Source organism: Bombus affinis, chromosome 12 (genome assembly GCF_024516045.1).
Source record: "Bombus affinis isolate iyBomAffi1 chromosome 12, iyBomAffi1.2, whole genome shotgun sequence".
Classification (NCBI taxonomy): domain Eukaryota; kingdom Metazoa; phylum Arthropoda; class Insecta; order Hymenoptera; family Apidae; genus Bombus; species Bombus affinis.
The window spans coordinates 11,154,479-11,172,049 of NC_066355.1; the positions used below are offsets into that span (position 1 = coordinate 11,154,479).

At 39.7% G+C, this 17,571-nt stretch overlaps 2 protein-coding genes across 3 annotated transcripts in view; one reads left to right on the plus strand and one right to left on the minus strand.

Annotated features, from left to right (window-relative positions):
* The window catches only part of LOC126922820 (potassium voltage-gated channel protein Shaw-like), a 60,323-nt gene that overhangs the window by 29,958 nt on the left and 12,794 nt on the right, over positions 1 to 17,571 (minus strand). The window lies entirely within an intron of this gene.
* Positions 1 to 17,571, plus strand: part of LOC126922794 (uncharacterized) — a 54,235-nt gene that overhangs the window by 15,311 nt on the left and 21,353 nt on the right. The window contains exons 3-11 of one of the 2 annotated variants that reach the window (XM_050735661.1): positions 996 to 1,288; positions 5,392 to 5,777; positions 10,561 to 10,902; positions 12,937 to 13,081; positions 13,888 to 14,281; positions 14,526 to 14,910; positions 15,357 to 15,572; positions 16,211 to 16,732; positions 17,074 to 17,085. In XM_050735661.1, coding sequence (XP_050591618.1) covers positions 996 to 1,288; positions 5,392 to 5,777; positions 10,561 to 10,902; positions 12,937 to 13,081; positions 13,888 to 14,281; positions 14,526 to 14,910; positions 15,357 to 15,572; positions 16,211 to 16,732; positions 17,074 to 17,085 — 2,695 coding nt within the window. The remainder of the gene's footprint in view (positions 1 to 995; positions 1,289 to 5,391; positions 5,778 to 10,560; positions 10,903 to 12,936; positions 13,082 to 13,887; positions 14,282 to 14,525; positions 14,911 to 15,356; positions 15,573 to 16,210; positions 16,733 to 17,073; positions 17,086 to 17,571) is intronic. The other variant, XM_050735662.1, reaches the window with a different exon arrangement.

Consider the following 17,571-nt stretch of genomic DNA (forward strand, 5'->3'; position numbering starts at 1 on the left):
CTCCCTCGCGTGTTAAATAAAAAGCTTGATGTCCCCGGGCAGAAATAAATGTCTATCGACTAACCGGTTAATTAAGCCTTGTATCCACGGCAGGCAAGTTCTGCCCGTGCTAACGGCGTGCTTTTATCCTAATGTCATCCGGTGGAAAAAGCGCGACGTGCTTTCTTTAGATCGTTAGCGCCCCGTCCTTTGTCTCGCGATTATGAAACGTTCTTCCGCGACACCTGTTGGATCATCGTACACGCGTGTGTAATGTCATTTGCTGCTGCTTTTAATTTTGTTACAAGACGAGGCATCCTTCTAATTCGTATAACTGCGAAAAAATATCGCGTTGTGTTTGACCACGACACAATGGATTCTTACTTGGTTTCTCTTTGTAAAGATCGCGAACAAATAACACGAAACTAATCTGATTATGTTTTAGTTATGGATTCGTTCGTTTTATCGCAGACTCGCGCTTTACTTCGCTCACATCCCGATGTAAATTCGGTTTCGTTATTACAATGCAAACCTTGAATGGTATTTCTGTGTTCCATCGCAACAGCGTTCTATACACATAACCAAACTATTACGTAATATACTTTTCTGTCATTTCGAATAACGAGATACATTTCGCTGTTCCCTTTATCATTTAATTACGAAATTTCTGATTTTCTGTATTCTTTTATGTATCCTATCATTTTATTCAAATGAATCGAACAATCCGTTCGTTTCCGACGAGAATCGTATACATCGTAGTATACATTTGCAATAATGTGAATAAAATTTTCCGGTGAATGCGGCTTTACGTAGATTCAGCCAATAAACAAACAACGCGCGCTTTTATGCATATGAAACTTTTGAATATTTGAAATCGGAACAATTATCAAGAACAAAAAAAAAAAAAAAAGAAAAAAAAAGAAAAGAGACGATACAAAAATATGGGAATATTTATAATTCGCGAATAATTTTATTTCGTTATAGAAACGAGCTTCTGAAACTGTTCTCCGTTATAGGTACACATGGCTTCCAGAGGACGAAGAATCGACGAAATTGGAGGGTCCTCGACCTGTATTGCCCCCAGCACCCCCGCCACCCACCACGCAAGTACCAAAAACGAAGCACGTGAGTTTCGCGAGATCGCACACTCTTACGTCGTTTGACGTTCCAAGAAGCAGAAGCCCTCCGAGGCCGCAGAACCAGGAACGCCTTATAGATTCGCAGCCAACGATACAGAACGCAATGCTTCCTTCGGCCTTACCCTTGATGCACCCGTATGCCGCCAACGAGACCCGAGTTATTGTCCTTGGTGAGTCCCTTTTCCCTCATGCAAATACAGCAATTAACGCTGTGGCCTGCAGTAATTACGCGTAACGTAACTCGCTATGTGCGTATTTACCGTACGTAAAATTAATTAATTAATCAAAGTAATATAATTTGTCCAATAGTACAAGATCAGGATACAGTATTTTTTACGCGATAGAATAATTTTAGATTGGAAAATTTGATGGTAGTTGAAATTTTCAGAAGAGTGCTACCATGCTCAAACGCTCGTTATAAACTTTCGTTTATTCCATTTCGAACTTTTAATTGAAATAATTCGAGCGTTTGATAATTGTGATCGAAATAAACCAAAACCAGGATCGAATGGCTTGCCATGGGATGGTATAAAAGATGATTTATTGTATAATACGTAGCATTCGGTGTTATAAAAATGTCTCATTGAAACTCCTCGTACTTTTCACAAGTCTCGGGACAGCACCTTGGAGGTCAATTTTCACGCTTTCACACTTTTTTACGGCTTACTCGCATCTTTTCTCGCGAACTGTGCAAGCTTGATGGTCCTTCAGAAGCACATACACATTTACCCCATGAAACGAAATAGGCCCTACGATGTAATTTAAAGCTAAGGCTGTAGATTGGAACAATAGCACCCTTTAGAGAAAACGTTTCAATAGGATGCGGCTTGTTTGAAATCTTTTTATCCTGAAATCACGCGCATCTGAACCGTCGAGCGAAAAGTTCCATGAAATTTAGAACTCATATAATTAAGGAAGCAAAATTAATAATAATAGTTGTCCGAAGCTGAAATTTTCGAGGAAGAGTTTAATAAAGCTCTTCCTCCTCCTCTTTGATATGAAATTTAATTATTAATTAACACCTCTGCATCTGGATCAAAAATCTCTATTTTATATTCAATATTTATTATATTATACGCATATTTATATATTATTACTGATATTAATATCATATTTGAGCACAACTAAAGTGTCCAATTTCCAATAAATTGTAATATTTAGTTAATATGTCCATGTACGAGACAATATATGTCTATTATTTCATTAAAGTGCTAATAAATGCACTTTATGAAAATATTGATGCATTGCGTATCGTGCTAGCATAAACATAGTTCATGCACAAAGATAGTTTAACAAACTAATTTTCTGTTATTGAATAACGTTATTAACTCGTGTTAAAGCTTTATATATATATATATTTTCCCATCATTCATTAATTTTGAATTTAAATTAATTATGAAATTAATTAAACGATGAAATTTCATTCTATGTTGCTTCTCCGTTTAGCAAGTAGCAGCACGAAACTCTTCTTCTCGTTTATTCTCTGGCTTCGCCATAATTCAGAATAAAATTGCCACGTAGAACTTTAAGTCTTCAATGTTGTAAAGGTTTTTAAGAATGGAGGAGCTTGCCTTTCGTTTATTAATAATTATGAGAAACCCAATGTACGGTAACGTGGGCACAAGTTGTGTTCTCGAACGAAGTGGGAACGGAGATCTTGAAGAAGTCGGACACCTTGATGACACTTCATCAATCATTCGTGATTAAGAAACAGCTTATCAAAGTGAAATAGTTTTATTGTTCTAGCACGAACTGCGATATAAAGCGGTCAAAGCCGTGGAAAGTAGGTGTCGTAAAATTATATTCTCTATGTAATAATTTCGCGGAGAGAAAAATAATATTGCGCATACAACAACGAAGAGACAATGCTAGGTTTTTATCCTCTCGGAACAAAAAATCGTAAAACGATATGGAAATTCTGCAATGGAAGAAGTTAACAGGGAGGTGTTGCACTCTTTCCTACAGTAATGCAATATAGTTACATACATACTGCATGTTGAGGGCATGATCGGAAGTACGAGAGGTACGAGAGAATACCGTAAATTAAATTTTTCTTCTATAAAACGACGAATAAAAAAAGATTGACGCGAACGGGGTATCTACAAATAGGCGATCATTCATATTTTAGCCTGTACTACGGGAAATTGATTGAGTTTATTTCTCAGCCGACTGTTATATATTTCCATCGTGTACTCTAATGATCGAGAATTGAATTTTTGAAGGGGAAGCTTTATTCGATATTACCGTGAAGATGTTCGGATGAAATTTCTAAGATTTGATATCCGTAATAAATAGCTACTTCGGAACATATGAATAAGAGAAATCGTACGAAATTGGGATCAAGATTAAGTAAACAAATTCTTAGTTATTTAACGATAGAGATTTAGATTATTTGATAATTAGATAGTAAAAGTTGATAGTTTGATGGTAGAATAATTAACAAGAAATCATTTATTTATTCAAATCAAACAGATTATAATTATTTTAATACAACCGGATAAGTTAGATAATCGTTTTGAAAATATTTTGCTGCAATAATAGCCAAACCTACTTCACAATCAATCCCTTATCCTGAATCAAAATATTCGAATAACAGGGTAAAGTGGAGGACCTTGAAACTCTTATGAGGTATTAACTTGTTGCCCTCGATCCGGCTGTTAGTCCAATATTAGCCAACAAATTGCCAATATAGTCGGTCGAATGAGACTCGATATTGAACTCTCGTAGGAAATGATAACGGCTTCGAGTAGTCTCGTCGCATTGACATTAGATTCGATTCGAGAGTTACACGGAGCCAAGATAGGTGAAAGCGTTAATTTCGCTTCCTCGATTAATTCCTAATGAACGTCCAATTACAGCGTTGATGTAAATTATATTACTAGGGTAATTTCCACGACGAAGGATATCCGTTTCTTATTCGTCTCCGCGTGACGACTTTCCCAAGAATATGTTACGTCTGGGAACGAAATACGCGAAGCACGTTCAAATTGCTTGATTTATAATCTGAGCGACGCGACGCGGTGTCCTTATATTATGTTAATTTATTTACCGACTCTTGAAGGAAGAAAGGATGATATTAAAAATACGCAGGGTATTTTTCCTCGATTATCTCTATTTGTTCTCTACCGACCGATTAAAAAATCGACTAGTTTAATTAAATAATGTTTGAACATTTAATGAACATCGAAAATGAAATATTCCGTGAAAATTCCGTTACTGGCAAAATAATTTTGTAATTTCCATTCAACTTTTCGTTAGTATCTCCCGTTATACGATCTCCCATTCCATTAATTAAATGATATCGCTTCTTGCATTTTATACTCGAGTTTAAAATAACGAAATAATTAATAGACATATAATCGAAAGCACGTAATCCTTTTCTACGCTTAATAGATAAATTATTATACCTATTTCGGATGTACCACGAGTTCCTCGGCCTCCAGAACAAAGGTGCGTTGAAACTAGACTCTACCAAAAACATTTACAATTCCCCAAACCACATCTCAAACAACAAGCAGACCATATCTTTCGAACGACATCTCCAGAGCAGTCTCTCTTCGAGCTGACAAAAACGTAGTAGCGGCAAAGTCGAACGGAGCTAAAGAGATTTACCTTCTGTGGCAAAGTTCTTTTCCAGCAACGCCACCTTTCTTTCTGTCGCGTCTACCACCTCCCGTTCACGTCCCTTGCTTCTCGTTATTCCTTCCTACCCTTTTCCACTTTTCTTTCTCCCTTCGCTCCTCCAGAGACTCAAGACCGAACCGTCTTTTCCGTGGACTGGAGCACTCGTTAGCCTTCGATTTCGCCGATTTAAGGTTGATTTATATTCGTCGTACCCGACATGGAACGGTTCGGTATCGCTGTTCACAGTAGCATTATTCCGACACAGACGCTAGTATCCATATTACATATACATTGGCATTCGATCAGTCAGTCAACAGAAGGCAATTCGTAAAGGCATGTAATATCGAATGAAAATGTTTTCTCATTTAAGTAGTGTGCAGTACGAAGACTACGAAAGCGTAAATAGAGAGGTATTGAAAAAGCAGTTAAAGTTTCAATCGATTACATAAGGAATTAAATCTAAATACAATAGAATATTACAGAATATTATACTATCAAAATGTTTTCTATGATTTGATCGTACGATTTCCGTATTATCCGAGATAGGTCCGGACTACATCACGTCGGATAATCGAGCTTTCACTGTTTATATCTATATACGTGTCTGTGCGGATAATACAAATGACCTTAAGTTTGAATTTCGCTTCAGAGAAGCCACCGAAGCGCGGTACGATGAAAACCCAGGCGACCCAGACGGAGATTCCAGCCGTGTTCCGGGGTCGAGTCCCCGTTACCCTCAGCCCCAGGACGATACACCGGGTGAAGATGGTCTCGCAAGGGGCGCAAACGAATGGTCTGTTCAACGGTAGGAAGCTGACAAAGAGCTATTCGGAGGCTGGTCAACTGGGTACACCGTTGGGCGGAGGTCAGACTGGTGCAAACGGGAAGGATGAAACGGAGCACCACGAGCCTCTTCACAGAACGCAGAGCGAGGAACCGCCGAGGTCACCCTTCCTCGTCGATACGCCACCCCCTCAGGGACTCGGAGAAGAGCCATTGACCAACGGGGACATCTCCGAACCTATCATGAGCCATGTGAGTCTTTGGGAACATTGTTGCGATGTGGTTTCGCTTGAGAAATTGTTCAGATTGAACTTTGAGGACGGAAAAAGGCAGTTTAATGCCGTGAAGATACAAAGATATGCATTTAGCGTATTTATCTATATAAAGCGGTAAGCGGCAATGTTTGGTGATGATTATTCAATAATATTTTTGGCGTCGTTTAGATGAGTTTTATTTAAATAAGAAATTTAATTCTTATTAGCAATTGAAACGCTATTTTAATTTGTTATTTATTATCTAATAGGTAAATAAAATTTTGTCCAACATTGGTAAATGGTAAGCGGAAAAACCAAGCGATGGTAAAGCCAATATCTATTCCAAATGCGAATTTTGTCATTCGTGGCTTACCATATTTTGTATCTTCACGGTCTGATAGTATTTCAGAAGGCACAATGTCAATCTTAAATTTTTATAACTCACGACACGATTAATTGCAAATAAATAAGTTAAGAGCCGAAACTCGCTCTCTACTCTAGCTTTGTCTCTCGTTTTGTATCAACAGCTAATACGATACGTTTCTCTTTGGAGAGAAGTGCGCAATAGCAATTTCATATTATAGCAATGAAGGAAATATGCAGTTGGAATAATGCAGCATTCGGATAATGGAAGATTCGAATAGCAGCACATTTGGATAATGGACGTGGGATAATGGAGATCCTATTGTAGTCACAACGTTGCAATTGAATTTATGAAATACGAGGGTTCGTTGCTCGATCGACATTAGACCTAAAACTTATGTTATCAATCCTAGGAAAACTAACTACTTTTCTATCCAATCTCCTAGAGGAATCTACAAATTTTCTTTTCACAATTTCATAAAAGCGAGCAGTGTCCAAACTGCAGTTCGTGTACGTTCTGATTTTAAACGATTCGCTAGAATTTGTAACCAAGGTACTTCTGATTTTAATAAATAAACTTTGAGAGTAAGAATGTCCGAAACGGGCGATACTTTACGTGGTCAGCCACTTTACGAAAGTCAACTCATTTGCATTTATTACTGCACATCAGCCGCAAAGACTTCTAAGGGGAATTTTTACTATGTACGTTCGACGATAAATTTTTATTACGTCTATATTTATACGCTCATGGACTTTAAAAAATATTACGATAATGTTCATGTTGTCTTTGAGGCCAATTTAAACATTTTAAATAGAGAACAAGTTTATAATTCACGTAACACGAGTAGAACCAGGGAGATATTAGATATAACTAGGTTCTAGCTGTTCATTATTATTTGTATTATTCATCGCACAAATTATTTATTTATCACGTAGCTTAACCAGCGCACCGCAGAATTTAATAGTAGTATAATTATAGTCAGGAAATGGAAATTATTCATTCGCGAAATGAATTATTAGTTTTAACTTGATAATTTAGTACATGTATCGAGCCGTGAATCTAATATCGATCTTCTTCTAAATGAGAAATGGAGTAATAGTCCGATACATTGTAAGTTTTAATGGTTACCACGGAATTTGCTTGGTCTTTTAAACCGGTGAATCCCACACGAGATTTCATCATACGTGAATTCTGATTCTCGGGGCGGAAGGCAGAAAGAGGATTTAAAGAGTCGTGGAAAAATGTGAAACGTTAAAGGATGCCTTAAGTACATCGAATTTATCCGCTGTATACGACAGGCATTGATCGCGATAAAAAAAAAAAATTTGAGCGAAATATCGCTATCGACTAAAATATCATTTTCACCCTTCAAATTGTTCTTTCTATCGATGCAATTCGTTGTATTATTTCCGCTTACCTCTTTGTTTGTCGTCACGATTATACATTCTTTTTGTTCTTTGTTAATCCTGGCATATTTTTCAGAGTAATTTCATTTTTCCTCTTTTGCAGGGACCTAAATGAAAAACTGGTAAAAGAGTTAGTCGAGGTATTGTTCTTTGGAAATTTTCAAAAATTAGTAACGTGAAATTTTGGCGATTAGTCGGTGTCACGGTTAATTCCGCTTTGAATTCTATCGATTGGATAGGTCATCGTGATTCAATAAACCAGTTAAATGCTCGCAACGCGTCGGCACAATGTGCCCTAAGCTTCGGTGAGAAACAGATGTGGCGCGGACTTGTAACGCAGGATGTACTGTATAACTCGATCGTCCTGGTTATTTCCTTCGCCTACTGTATAACTTAATTTCTCTTGACTATTTCTTTGTTCGTTAGTGGAAACTTTGCTCGCAGAACTTTGCAATCTGATTTATAGCGTTGCGTTTTAAACTTGGATAATGATCTGATATTTCTCTATGGTTCTTAGATTAAACGCATTACAAGCTATACTCCATGTTCTTTTACAAGTAACTATTTTCTTTCAAAGATCTTTTTTATGGTTGCACTTACTGCGTTACGGTACTTTGCGCAGCTCTTTGCAACCAGCCTCGTGAATATTTCACAAACGAATAACGTGCGAAATGTTAGGTCGTGCCACAGTACGGTTTTTTAAACAGAATTCTCGATTTAACGGAAGAGATACGAAGCTTTTATAAGCTCGTGCGATGTCTCGTAAAAGTTAATCGATGTAGCAAGAGAAACGTGAAAAGAGAGAAGAAAAAAAAGAGGGTACTTCGAGAGATAATCACCGCAACATTCGAAGCATTTTATTTTCGCAATACGTATTTCCTACCTTCGACGATAAAAATAACTCGTTTAGATATTTTCTTCGCGCGTCTTTTATAAAAGCTCGCGGACGCTTTTCTCGACGTATCAAAATACATGGGAAGTTTGCTTGAAAATCGCGTCGAGTTACATGGAAAAAAAGAAAACTTTCCCTTAAACGTGACGTCTAAACCAACAGTCGGGGAAAAGTACACTCGCAAGGCGTCCTACGATCTTTTCTTTACAGATATAACCACGACAAAGAGGACACGGGATCCTCGATCCGCCTCTGTGGCAAATTGAATTTTTCTCGAGCAACGACTTTCGTCCTGTGTTGCGCCACTTGTCCTCGTGGATTGATCGATGCTCGACAGGCAAAGTGCCCGACAGGAAATTCCTTTGATAGCGAAGCAATCATACAGGCAGCTGCTGACTAGATTCGCGTTGGAATATTGCCGATACACTCTGTGTGGACTATTCGACTCGAATCGCATTGATTCTGCTACTTGGAGAGCAGCAGAATCGGTTGAAAGGACTCAGCCTCGGTTCGTGATGCTCGAATCGCTGTAGGGTACTACTTGACGCCACTCTCGATTCAGAGAGAGCGAACATATTACGGATTCCAATTTCGAACGGTGGTTAAGCAACCGGTTCGAAAATCTGCCGAATTATTCGCCGATCCTGCTTGCTTCTCTGTAACATCAAACGTCTCTCTCGCCGACGTTCCATCCGATTCAATTTCACGTATGAAATCTCACCGCTGTCATAGTAGCGAGACTAGATATCGATTAGGCGGCCAACGATTCGGTTTTCCGGCCGGTCTCCTACGTAACCTGACCATCCTCGAGTATACCGATTTACGTGTATCCAGCTTTTTCACCGAGTTTAAGCTCACATTTCAAACAGTGTAAATCGTATAGGATTCGCGTGCGTGGCTGCGCTAAACTTACCTGAGCCGTTCGAAAGCCGTGACGATTGAAAAAGAGAGAAACCCGTTCGATTTTATCGTAATATTCGAGAATCACATGGAAACTGCAAGCGAATAAAAACAATTAATAAAATAACGTTAGCAATTTTGCCACACGTTATTATACATCCTTCGTTGCGAATTCAACGAAATTATATCTAACTATCAACGATTTATCGATTGCAATCAATGACGAATTTATGTACGAGATCCTGTCGTAGTGTGCGCGCATCATGAATTCTTCAATTGCAAGAGAATTATGTATCCCATGGCGCGGCACAGCAAAACGTATAATCGCGTACTTCAATAGAGATTTACGTTATTTTACGATTATCATAGTAAAATTTGATTTCGTACAAATTTTCCATTTGTCATATGTAATTTTCGTGCAACGTATACAAGATAAATGTTTAACGTCTATGCAATCATTGCCTTCGTAGTTGGGTCAAATTTTGTGTAACTTTTAATTTGCACTGCAATTTTTTCAATTTCTTATTCGGATAAAAATCACTGATTAGCGGGCCATTCCGTCCACACATTCGAACGAATAAAAATCGCAATTAACGCGTTAGATAAAGTAGCACGGGATTAACTAATTTATCTTCGGGGCATTTCTCGCATAAATCATCGGAATAGTTTCTGTGGACAGTCGTTTACGCTATATTAACCAGAAGATCGGGCAAGCATCAAATTTTAACGCTATTTATAGTAGATTATAATGAATTATAATGGTAGTGTGATCGAATTACTGTCTGAGTAATAAAATAAACGTTGTGAAAGAGCGAAAGCTTGTCAGTGGAGTGTAATTAAAGAACACACAACGTCGTTACGGATATTAACTTATTGATCGATGTTTCATCGTTTTATGACATTATACGTTTCGAAACGTTTCACCACCAATGCGTGCGCGTCCTCCAGTTTGTTCGTTATTTCGTGTTTCGTCGCTCTTTGACGATATGATTTTAATTAATATACTGGCATGGACAGACTCGCCGGAAGAAGGTACACGATCTAATTATTTTCGACGTGTCGTGCGTCATAAGGCTGGCAATACGTTTATAAACGTTCTACTGGCTCGAGTTTGATAAAAAAAGAAAAAGAAAAAAAGTAAAAGTTCCGGGACGATCGAATAGAATCCACGTTGTTCACTCGCTTCGTAAAATGTCATGTTCTCTCTTTCGTTTTACAGTCCTTAAGTCATCGAAGATCCGTCGATTTGGACGACCAGGAGATCCTAATAGACTTCAAGCCGGCGCCTGTCTCGCCGGACGCTCGCGCCCTTCTCAACCGTATGTCCCAGACGACACGAAGGTTCCTGCCCTTACAGAAGACTCTTTCAGACGGTGAAATTCGCGTGGAGAGACGCGAGCTGATCGGCGAAGCCGGCGAGCCAAGTTACCCTCATACGTGCAGGAGAAATCATCAGGACTCGTGGGGCAGGACCGTCAGAGCAACCGTCCAATTCTCCTCGACGCCCGAGGATCTGTCCCTGCTCAGGGTCGCTTCGCCCCAAGAGGATCATCCCGAAGAGGTAAGTATCCTCTCGATTCTTTTATTTCTTATATTCGGTTGACATTAAGTCGTAATGCACGGAATTCCCGATGGTCTCGGTAGAAATAAATATGGTTTTGCTTCTCATGCAGATAAATTTACGTTGCACGGTATTCGAAGTACTATCGCTATCGAAATGCAATGTCTCCGATAGTAGTTTGAGAAAGCTGGGTAGAGTCACGTTAAAGAATTGTTATCAACGATCACGTATCGAACGTAATTCTTTGAATATTCTTTCGTCTACCGTTGCATGGAAGCACGACGCAGTATGGAACACCGAGATAACTGCTACAGAAGCATTTTAAATCTCCGAGCCAGTGCAATTTCTATTCCTGCTACGTCGAAATCTTCCAATCTCTCTATTTATCGAACTTTTCGCGTGACTCTTACCTCCTTGAAACCGACGCGTAATACCATTATCCTACTATCCATTTGTTCGGGCTATTTTTGTTTCAAAAATTAGTCCCCCGAACGTAAAAATTGTAATTTTATATTACCTACGTTTATGGTAATTTCGAAGCAGGATACTGAAACTCGAGTCAAGAGGACAAATATTCGATTTTCGATAGGAAGACATTAGCGAAGTCAACGAGGAGGTAAAAAGTTCGATGAACTCCAAGTCCAACTAAATTTCAATACCGAAAGCTTGAATTTTTCTGATCCCTTTCCTCGGAGCTAAATCGAAGTTTAAAGTTAATAACGTGTGCAGTGCATCCTGAATTTAAGCACTTTTGAAACTTTTCTCCGCCTTAATTGCTTGAATTTAAAAAAAAATTTTCGCCTGGATAATGATCGTCTACTCGGCTTTACCTCTTCGTTTGAATAATTCATTTACTCCTCGTTTTTTTTTTTTTTTTTTTTTTTTTTAGCCACCCTTGATCCACTTTATTAAAAAAGCTTTTTATTAGAAAATTGAGATCGTTGTTCCTTTGTTATCCTAATTAATTAGTTCCCTTTTCTCCTATCAACAAACGTCGGTCGGGCGTAAATTTTCGAAACCATTAAGGAAACTTTGCCGATTATCTAAAACTAAACCGAAGCTCTTAAAATTTATCCAACTGCAATTGCAGTCTATGAAACGAGACTGTCGTTTTTGTTCTTTGCTATCGAGGTAAACGTACTTCTTCTCGAGGAATATTTTACTCGCTAACTTCACGTAACTCTCTTTAATCCTCGGTTATATTTCTAAGGGTAAATTTTCGTAATATTTCCACTGAATGTATCTTTTTCCTTCGTTGGAAGATCGTAGAACTAATTAAAAGTTCTTAAAGAATTCACTGCTTTGTGCGAGGTGCTCGAATTCTAATCGATCACGGTTCAACAAGCCCGGAGAAAAGTTATTTTAATTGAACGAAACGGTAACTTTTTCCCTATTCGAACATATACATACAGCCACTTTTCAAAGCGAAAATAAAAAGTCTGATCGCCTTCTTAGAAATAATAGCCTTAATAATAAAATAATAGTTCTCGATTACTTCTCGACGATCTTGTCGATTTTAGCACCTACAGTCTTACGATTGGGTATACGTTATCGCGCGTGATACCGATGATATTCATCTTAACGAGGATCGGTATTAATTTTTCCAAAAATATCTACATATTAAAAAAAAAAACGCTTCAATTTCCTTCAAAAAATAACGAAACACTTTCTGTCAACGCGGCGTGTAAAGCTCTTGAAAAATATCATATTTATTCGGTCCTCGACAGTTTCGATCATCCTGACGTCAAAAATTCTAGCAAATTTCGCAGTTTGGACGCCGCAGGGCTACTCAGGCTCCCATCATCGACCTTACTCAAAGACTTTAAAGCTTCGAAACTCGAAGAGACTAGAAATCGATAATCGTCGAACGACATTGTATTTTTCTCCTGTTTGCCAGAGTCGCAAAAGTGGAAAAGAATACAAAAATGGGAATGTTGGGGTTCAGTCGAAAAACTACTTCACGTAGCATCATCGCGATGTTCTTTCTCGATATGTACATCGCACGTACAAATTATACAACGCATATTATTTTAGGAGTTTCACGAAAATCTTATCCGGCGAGGGCTGTTCCGTAAGAGAAGCGTATCATTGGAGGATGGCGTGCAAGGCTTGGCGTCGGATGATTTTATGCTACCGAGGTCGCTCCCCACGTCTCCCACTTCGCCGACTGCGGTATCAGGTACGAAATGTGATCTATGTTTTTATTATGTATGCACTCGCGAGCAGTTTCGAAGAAATTGCACCGTGTGACGTTTGCAAACGAAAATTCTTTGAATTGTGTAGGATATTTTGAAAATTCTATGACTGTTGAAGTAAAATCTGTATGAAAGGAACGAACCAGAACAATATAGTAATAGACTGAGCGGCGCTTATAAAAGTGTACGAAAGATCAGGAATGCGAAAATGCAAACTTTCGATCAGCTGTATTAATTCATTTATATCGTTACCAAACAGATAGATTCTACTTAGGGATAGATCGATCTCAACCGCATATGTACGTACTTCTACGTAGTTTATTCTTTTCCTCTGTTCGTTGTTTGTCGAGATTTTCCAAAAATTAAGTCACTCTTTCTGCCTTTACGCTTGTGTTACCTTCGACCAATTTCAAGCTATGAGTTTTACGTACCTACGTTCGAAAGCCGTCAAATTTTTCAAGCAATTTGCAGCGTGAGAGGTAGCCAGTTGGAATATCGGGTTTAAGATGAAAGCATGGGTCAGCGGATTGGCTAGCAGAACAAATCGTGCAGCAAATAAAGGATACAAATCCTGATGCAACAGTGCCTTTGATCGATTTTATTTCTTCTTAAAATATTCAGACCCGATTTCTTCGAAATCTTATTAAGTGGTAGTATTTGATGAACTTCGTACGATCAAAGTATTGAAAATTTATTACACACTTTACGTTAATAAACTCGAACTAAGTAACATTTTCGATTGAAACTTCTTGTACTCGCGATTGACACTTGATTACAATTAAAATTGCAGCGCCACGAAGGACTTTACAGAGTCCCAAGGACTACGTGTCGCCGACACGGCCACTACGGCAAAGCGGACTTTGCCCGCTACTCTTTGGCCCTGGAACTAGTATCACCGGTATGATCACATCTCCGTTCGCATCGAGCGATTCGTTAACGAACGACGTCACGAGGGACCACAGCGACGGAATTTGGAACGAGTCACAGGCGACGGTTCTGCAGGCTGACTCGTTGGCTCTTTTGACACCGTCCTCGAGGAGAAGGCACCTTCTGCTTCTCCAGCATCAGCAACGTTCCTCGATGGATACCGAAGCGTTGGATATCGAAGAGACGATGGAGTCACGTCCATCGAGTCCGAGGATACGCCTGGAACCGACGACACCTATTCAACCCTTAACACCAAGGTAACGTATCGTAGATCTTATTTTTCAATGTATTTCGTATCATTGGATTTCATAGAAATCAAAGGCATAATTTTCGTTTCAACTATAATACAAAACATCGAAACAAGCCACAAAGAGCATTCTATCCCGGCGCCAAGTAAAAGCACGAGATCACCCGCAGCACCTCATCGTTCGATCTCTTCACCCATCGAACGTCGGCCCGTGCTAGAGACACCTCGTGTAAAATTTGAAGCGATTTTTAAAGGCAATTACTTCTCAGCGTCGAATCATCCGTGACGCTGCCGCTGAACGGCAGACCGAGAAGCGGATTCCGTCGTCCGAGTCCCGGTCCGCCGTTGTCGCAGCCACAATCCCAATCATCGAGCGAATTCGGCCTGAGCCTCACCAGAACGGACTCGGGCGGTCGAACCAACACAGACCTGTCCGAAACCTCGACCACCGAGGACTATGTCACTGCCAACACCTCCACCGAGACTGGGACCACTACAGGCACTTCCGCAACGACCAGTTCCTGGTCGAAGCCCCCGCAAACATCGAGCGCCGCGGCCTCGGCCTCGGCGACAGCCACTGCCGCGGAAGGAAGCTCTTTCGAGAGCGCCAGCTCGATTTATAGCCTAGCCCGCAGCGAGGTAAGCTTCGCCATTCTTTCTCTCGGCAACCTTTTGTTGAGAAGTTCGAGAAGAAGTTGAACAGACGACTCGCCGGAAGTCTCTTTCGTACCCTATTTCTTCTCGATCGCTGTCACAACTTATTGCTGCTCTTTCCATGTCGATTTGATTGAACCGAGAACAGTCAGTTTTCGACAACTTCTCGACAACTTTTATATTAATTTCTTTGCATATTCATCCGCGTTGTTTGCATTTCTACGTGGATATAGAACATTCGTTTCAATGGCCAGAAGATTGTTAGGGAAATTCGAATTTGTATAATTTTCTTTTTTTTTTTTTTTTTTGTTTTTATCTACGAAATAAATGTTTAGCGCGATCGTTGAATAAGTACCTAGCGAAGAAATCGTAGGACGAGGTATTAAGTACCGCGGAATGCGAAATTGAAATTCCGTGGTGTGTGGCGTCAGGCCGTCGTTGAAGAGCCGTGCAGCCCACCACCGATATTGGAGGAAACGGAAAGTCCATTCGGATTGGAGGTGCCACCGTCACCAGCTAGGTCCACGAGCAGCAGTAGTTCGGGCAGTTACGACCTGAAAGATGCGATGACAGATCCAGGTCAGGAACTCGAGCAGCAGACGGCACCGCCGAGCGGACACACCTCGGAGACGGAACTGGATCGTGACGTAAGAACATAATTAAGCTAATTTCAATCGATTTGTCGATCGTGTCTTGCCTCGCGAATCGCAAATTTTTATTCTCGTCCGACCGGAGAACGTGATAGTTCTACGAGAGAAAACCTGGTATTCCTGGATATTCTTGCCTAAAATAACGAGATACAGGGGCGTCTTATAAATCCTATATAAGTAATGAGAATTTTTGCTATTTCCTTTTTTTCGAAGGGAGTATTAGAGAGTCGTCGAGGATTTAGTAATTCCGAACTTCGTTAATGGCGTCGAATTAGTCTCGCTCCAGTTAAGGTACGATCTCTGGAAGATTAAATGCGAATCTCAGCTGGGATCGTATCGTATACTATTTCGATTTTACACCGTCTTGGTTCCGTATCTGATGATAACGTAATCGATCGTTTGAACATATTTTACGCACTGGATTTTTGTCTTTTTTTTTTAAATTCCTATTTGGTTACAAATAATCGAATCCATACGTTTCTCCGTTACATCTTACACGTTTCATACGTCACATTGCTTGCTTCAATGGTTAAACGAATAAATCGCTGGTAAGATCAATAATTACCATTTATCTAAGATACCCAATTAGGGATTAAAACATCGATTACGCTCCTTTCATTACTACCCGCTTCCAGGAAGGTCACCGCTCCTCTTCCGGTGGCTACGCCGAGTCTCCGCCAGATTTACGCGGCTGGACCGAAGAAGAGCGTCGCAGACGAAGGAAAACCTTCACCCTCGACTTCCTTGGAAGCTCATCGGGCATCGAACGCAGCGCAGAATTGTACGGAGATAGCGTCGACGTTAGCCCGACGCCGAGTCATCGTCATAGACCGAGAGGAAAATCAACGAGCGCCAGAAGTCCACACAAGAACAACAGAAAGCGCGAAACTGTGCAGCAAACGGTTCAGGTGCAGCAGTCGCAGCAACAACAGCTTACCAGGAGCCCTCAGAAAGAGGATTGGCGCGTGGAACAAGCTGAGGATGGCGGCCATGTTCCTACTTCGGACGATTCTAGCTGCAGTCATCACTATCATATGCATCATCATCATCATCATCATATGCATCGCGAGAGCGCTGATGGAAGGCACAGGAGGACGAGGGAGAGTCCCAGGAGGAAGACCACTGGCTACGTTTCTGTTAGGAGAAGGAGCAACGAGGTAAGCCATTGTTGGAGAAACGTTAGTCGAAGAAAAGGAAAATATTTGAGAGACGCATATTCTATTATTTTTAAAGCAGCAATCGGACGTTACGTTGACCGATTTTTCTCGACTGAATACGAAAAATATACTATCGGAAAATTCCAATTTGCATGTGAAAAATATTAGATTACGTCGGATATGTGTATTTTCAAATTCATATATGCGTAGTGGAAAATTTCGAGGACATTACTACGAATATAATTCCGCGAGAGAGAATAATTCTATTTCTACTTATTTTACATAAACTTAGTTTGATTCGTGTTAAAATTATCTGCTAAAAATTATCTTTTGGCTACCAGTGGATTTTTAGCGTAAGACACTTCACTCTTTTACGTATTAAAAAGTTATTCCTGAATGTTATATGTGAACTTTGATATAATCACTTTCCATGTTATCCAAGTTCCTGCACAGTGTTACCTTTTGGTTCTTTGTTATCGTACGTAACTCGCTTATAAAACGTAAAGTAATCCTTGCAAAGAAAGTTCCCTTCTACGGGTATTGGATACTGGAAATTTCTTCCTTCGCGTCCTATTTCTTCCTAAGTTGCACGATAAAACGTTTAAAAAATGCTAATTCTTATATTTCGTAAAGTTTTATAAGATGTATCCCATAGAAAAATAATTTCAGAAATTCGCTTCTTAAACGTTATGATTGAGATAATGTCGAGCAGCACTCGTTCGAAAATTAAAACCGAAGCCTCCAATCCAAACGCAAATTTTAATATTCCATGCACATGTGTTTTGACAAATCTCGTAACCGAAAATACCGCGAAACCAACTCGTAATACTGGCATAATG